Source organism: Cydia splendana, chromosome 17, assembly GCF_910591565.1.
Source record: "Cydia splendana chromosome 17, ilCydSple1.2, whole genome shotgun sequence".
NCBI lineage: Eukaryota > Metazoa > Arthropoda > Insecta > Lepidoptera > Tortricidae > Cydia > Cydia splendana.
This window is the reverse complement of record NC_085976.1, coordinates 13,180,167-13,186,166: the sequence shown is the minus strand read 5'-3', so window position 1 is coordinate 13,186,166 and position 6,000 is coordinate 13,180,167. Positions and strand designations below refer to the sequence as shown.

Here is a 6,000-nt window from a genome sequence, read left to right as displayed (position 1 = left end):
CTTGTTGAGACGAATCAAACGAGCCCAAACACGAAGTTGTTTAGTTACATGGTAGACTGGTACCCGTGGCCACCTTCCAGCTCCATCATCAGATCCTGAGTACTATCTTGTGTCCAAGGTCTTGTTGAGACGAATCAAACGAGCCTAAACACGAAGTGGTTTAGTTGCATGGTTGATTGGTACCGGTGACCACCTTCCGGCTCCATCATCAGACCCTGAGTACTATCTTAAGTCAAAGATCTTGTTGAGACGAATAAAACGAGCCTAAACACGAAGTGGTTTAGTTGCATTGTTGATTAGTACTGGTGACCACCTTCCGGCTCCATCATCAGACCCTGAGTACTATCTTAAGTCAAAGATCTTGTTGAGCCGAATGAAACGAGCCCAAACACGAAGTGGTTTAGTTGCATGGTTGATTTTGGTACCGGTGACCACCTTCCGGCTCCATCATCAGACCCTGAGTACTATCTTGTGTCAAAGATCTTGTTGAGATGAATAAAACGAGCCTAAACACGAAGTGGTTTAGTTGCATGGTTGATTGGTACCGGTGACCACCTTCCGGCTCCATCATCAGACCCTGTGTATCTTCAGTGTCAAAGATCTTGTTGAGTCAAATAAATACATATAGAATGTCAGGTCGTTTCAAATATTTTTAATCCTGTCCGGTAGTTTATTAAACTGTACCATTATAAATTATAATACTATAAAAACAGTGCTAGGATCAAAGTCTCTCGTTGCGGTTTACACGCACACAGTATAGCGTTTTACACGGCGCCCGCCGCACACAATGATAAAAAACCTCGTCGTCGCCGTTGAAAATGTGCGGAGCCGACCGACACATGTCCTGCCTCTACAAGCTCTGCCGCGGCACTGAGCTGGCGCAGCGCGCGTCATCGGTAATATAGAGTAGTTTTCAAAAAATTGCCAAAAAATTATAGTAGAATTTCATAAACACTAATGTATACCAACAGTATAAGCAAACGTTGCAGATTGCTTGAGTATGAAAATGACTTCGATATTAAGTAGATTTTCGTAGGAATTGACACTTGTTTCGGAGAGAAAATCGAGTTCGTTTTACTTTGATTTTCTCTTTCTCAAAGGTATGTAGGAAAAATATAGTTTGATATGCCTAAAGTACAGGGTATTAGTAATACAAAATAGCCAGGTTTAGCAGAGTAAAATTCTCAACATTTCCAAATAAGAGCTCGCCATTCAGTGCTTCACGGGGTTTTTCGGAAACGACCATCAGAAAAAAAATCATTACTAATTTAATAAGTCCTTTTTCTAATATTTACAACGATATTTATAAAGATAAGAAGACGCTTTTACTGGAACAAGTACTCATTGTTTCTAATAATGAGCGCAAAGTCCTGAATTTCGTCGACTAGTATCATCAATTTTGCATTATTTCGACTTTTCTTGTAAGAGCGCTCTTAAGAAAGAAATGCTTTGAAAATAATTGGTGTCACCTGCGACACATACTGGTTTCTAGAAATAAATTATATTAAGTTACAAATAAATAACACGGCAGTTGACACTGCCCTTCAACATAAGCGTAAAATACCACATAATCCATCAGTCTAGGTCTTCTTTCACCTTTGGAATGAAGACTTCAAAATGAAGCTTTTCGCCAATCCCGGGTCATATTTTCGTGATTTCGCACAAGATAATATTTTTAACAGATGAAACATTTTGAGATCACGATATCGTGTTACCTTTCTAGGTTACCCATCGCAATATTTTGTTATTATTCAAATCGTAATCTCAAAAACACGCCCATTATGATGTATCTTCTAAGCGTTGACGTATATTACTGGGGCCCCTTTTGACCTGTACGAGTATGTTTGATGTGTTTTCTGAGCAATATTATTCTTAAAGTTTGTTTTTAAAGATGATTTCTCTTTTTTTAACCATAAGCACATCAAATTGATGTCTTCTGAGCATCTGAGTTACGTTCCGTCTGACCTGAAGTTTCATTTCAATATGGGTGTTTTTTTCTTCTGACCTTGGTCAAAAATGGATCCAAACATGTTTATATAACGGCCCGTTCTGAGCTTGAGTTGTCCTACGTTCCGGTAGGAACTCGGACGCCCGGGGGCTAACTGAACGCGGTCTCGTTGGGGACGTCGTTCATGGTGGTGTGCGCCATGTCCGTTAGTATCACACCTGATAGCGCTTCTAGAGATTGTCGCACCTGGAATAAGGGAAAACAATTGGTTAATCGGACGAAATACACTGCGGGAGCATATTTCTCAATGAAAGCGGGACATGGCGAAATTTTATATATTGTAAAAGTTACGGAAAGAAAGATTCTTTGGAAAGTATTGCTTGGCAGTGGATATTATAGTTGCAAGTACTTAGTAGTATCGTTACTGGTGAATTTCCAATAGGACTTTCAACTTCGGTAGCCGTTAAAAAGTTGTAATAGTGTTACGGTAGATGTCGCTATGCGCTTATGAGTGATATGGTGGAGGTATGTACGTACAGGAACACACAGTACGGTACCTTAGTGAGCAGCAGCAGGTTGGTGGTGAGGAAGGCGTGCAGCTCCGAGGCGGCGCGGCCGTGCAGGCGTGCGCGCCACCGCACCAGCTCGCCGTACAGCTGCGAGCCCGACAGCGCCGACAGCGGGTCCTGCAATACACCAATAACCTTTAATATAAACAACTTCCACATACAAATGTCAAATACCCACACAAACAGACAATTATTAGACATTGACATAAGTCGAAGTGGCCGAATTTATCATAAATTCATAACCGTAGCGATATGATGTGCGCTTCATCACTATACTCCGGAGTTACCAGTTACATGGCGACCCCGCCCTCTTGGCCTCGTGCCGTTACCTGTTCGTCCTGCGTGACGCGGTGCAGCCTGTAGGCGAGCAGCGCGGCGGAGCAGGCCAGCGCCAGCGCCAGCAGCAGCAGCAGCAGCCGGCCGCAGCGCGCCGCCCGGCGCGGCGCCGGCGCTCCGGTCAGCAGCGCGGGCTGGATCACCGCCGCGCCCGCTTAAATTATAAACATCATCCATAAAATTTATAAAACCTAGAGATGACCGAAGTCGATAACCGGTTCAGAAAATATATTACCACCCTTAGGTGGTATTCCATCTGTCCAATATCCTAGTCCAGTGTCATTGCGTCTCACTCTCTCATTAAGCAAAATGTGAGACAAAATACACATTGGACGAGTGGAATACCACCTGTCTATACAAAAAAAAATTTTGTTTGTCTCCCGGCTCACCTGAGGTGATGATGGCTTCCGACTCTCTCCGGACGGGGGGAGCGGGGGTGTGGTCGCCGCCGGCGCTGCTGCTGTCGTCCTCGGGGGAGTCCGTTACGTCCAGCTCAACTTCTGAGGCGCGTAAATCCTGGAAAGAATACCGGGTACCCGTTAATACGTAGCAAAACACATCACACTTTTCCACGCGTCCTTCATATTACATATTCTATCAGTCAAGTGTTTTGAAATTTGCGGCATGAGGTTCCTTTTCCCCATCCAATAAACCAAAAATATTCGTAAGAAACGGGGTTCAATCGCGTATACGCATTTATTTATCCTGTATTAGTTATAACGCCAGGAGCAATAAATGTCGGAACGCTGACTGACCGAGCGGTCTGGGGCCAGTTGCACCAACGACAATTAACAGACTGACCAACGTCACGCGGCAGAGAATTATGAAACTTCCCATACAATAAAATTTATCGAACGCTTTAACGGTAACAGGCGATTGAAGGTGCAACCGACGCAGAAAGTCGTCACAGATTAAATCAAAATAAAAAAAACATTCAAACTACCTGCTGTTTAAACGCCGGTAACAAAGTGGATCTGATCAAGATCGCGTAAGGGCAGCGTCTAATCAGTCCTAAAGGAGATCCGTGTGAGAGAATTTTGTTCAACGGCAGTATTGGTGATCGTGCGACTTTCAATCTGGAGGTCGCGGGTTCAAACCCCGGCTCGTACTTTCAATGCGGAGGCCGCGGGTTCGAACCCAGGCTCGTACCAATGAGTTTTTCGGAACTTATGTACGAAATATCATTTGATATTTACTAGCCGCTTTTCGGTGAAGGAAAACATCGTGAGGAAACCGGACTAATCCAAATAATAGAAGTAAAAAGGTAGTCGCTTTCGTAAAAACTAGTGCCTACGCCAATTTTCGGGATTAATTGGCAAGCGAACCCCAAGCTCCTATGAGCCGTGGCCAAAGCCGGGACAACGTGAGGAGGATGGTAGTATTGCTGTATGTACGGGCAGGCGTGGCTCACACCGTCGTCGCACAAGTACATACGTTCAACACCAATTTTGGTAGCTAGCCATAGGCCGCGCGTGGCGCTTGTGCCACCTAGCGGTCATATCTCTCCTCATCGTAACAGACGCGTTTTGTTAGAGAGTGAGTCTTCTGTACTATTATTTATTCCGTGGTACGAGTATGAATATGCCACATACCTGTGGAGTGGGCACCGCTCGCTCGGGCACTCTTGCCGCCTTCCACACGTGGGTCATCAGCTTGTAGGTGGAGTCCCGCGACAGCAGGGAGCCGAACACGTGCCGCTCGTCGCGCGTGCACACGCCGACCGCGTTGGGGATGATGCGCGCCACCTTCTCCTTCGTGATGCGGAGGACTGACGTCGTTGGTATTAGGAGCTGGAATGACAAAAAGGTTGTGGAATTTTTATCGGATTTATCTCACTATTTGAAGCAGGACTGATACTTTCGAAGTTTTGCAGACAGAAAATCAGATATTAAATAAATCAGCCTAACCCATCGCCAGGTGTAGAAAGCATTTATTTACCAGTAATCTTAAGTAGGTAAGGTACCTACTTAAGTATTAGGAATCGAAGACAAATACGAATCAAATCAAATCTCCGTAGGTATGACCCTTGGAGTTATCTTGAACGAAGATTCTTAAACTGTTGTCGGTTAGGTTAGTAACTGTTTATTCTTCATATGATTCGAATTTAAGGCTCAAAGAAACGGGATATTTTTTGCACTGAATAATGGTTGACAGCAGCTTTGCAGCAGTAGCAGAAAAAATGTGTAGTTACATTTTACGATAGTAACGTGTAACTTGTAATATTCAGCAAATCATTAGCTTGATAAGCAATAATTTTATATTAATCTCTAGCTAGAATAACAACAAATTTTAAATGACTAATCGTTACCTAATAAGCATATATTTATACTGACCTAATTGAATTTACCATAAACTTCACATCCGGGCAACACGTGCCTAAAATCGGCTTACTCGACTCAACTCTGACCTAGTTTAGGCGGAGCTGTGTCGACACGTTTTATGCGGCGATGCACTTACGCGGCTTTAGATCAAATTGCTAAGCTAGACTTGCCAGAGTTCATATTTGATCCTGGGTGGCTTACGGATACGAATCACGTGGCAAACTTAATCCTACTAATATTGAAAATAAGAGTCTGATTTAAAGTTTCACGATTTATAAACATTATTAAATTGCACAACGGGCCTTAATCGCGTATTTAAGTTTTAAGATTTACCTCCGACGTTTCGAGGACGGCGTTGTCCTCGTGGTCTCGGAGAAATACCGGAGAGTCCCGTTGTGCAATTTAATAACATAGAGTCTGTTCGGAAAGAGAAGAGTCGTGGAATGTATTGGGCCGCATACATTCCACGACTCTTCTCTTTCCGCACAGACTCTAAACGAAACTGAGAAAAACTAAAAACGTGAAAGTTTGGAGGATGGGTTTGGGCACGCAAAAATTGCTGAGATTTGGATGAAATTTGGCACCATTCGCCGTTTGGAAAAATAATGAATGGTACTGTGAGAAAGTGAAAAAAATTATACAGAATATTTATTAATTTTGGGTTTTACTCGTAGCTGATTAGTACTTTAATTTCTACTAGCTAATCTTAACAGAAATATTAGATTTCTATGGCTTGTAGGTAATTTTCGTTGCCACAAGACACAAGACTCGTGTCGTGAATGTCGTGATAGTGCCAATTTTTAACACCAGAACTATTAAAATGTTT

General features: G+C 43.2%; 1 protein-coding gene across 1 annotated transcript in view; it reads right to left on the bottom strand.

Annotated features, from left to right (window-relative positions):
• Positions 1-1,439: 1,439 nt before the first annotated feature.
• The window catches only part of LOC134798858 (uncharacterized), a 106,230-nt gene continuing 101,669 nt past the window's right edge, over positions 1,440-6,000 (bottom strand). The window contains exons 8-12 of the mRNA XM_063771249.1: positions 4,446-4,643; positions 3,243-3,369; positions 2,847-3,007; positions 2,506-2,634; positions 1,440-2,194 (exon numbers count right to left, since the gene is read on the bottom strand). Of these exons, the coding sequence (XP_063627319.1) occupies positions 2,099-2,194; positions 2,506-2,634; positions 2,847-3,007; positions 3,243-3,369; positions 4,446-4,643 (711 nt within the window). The 3' untranslated portion in view covers positions 1,440-2,098. The remainder of the gene's footprint in view (positions 2,195-2,505; positions 2,635-2,846; positions 3,008-3,242; positions 3,370-4,445; positions 4,644-6,000) is intronic.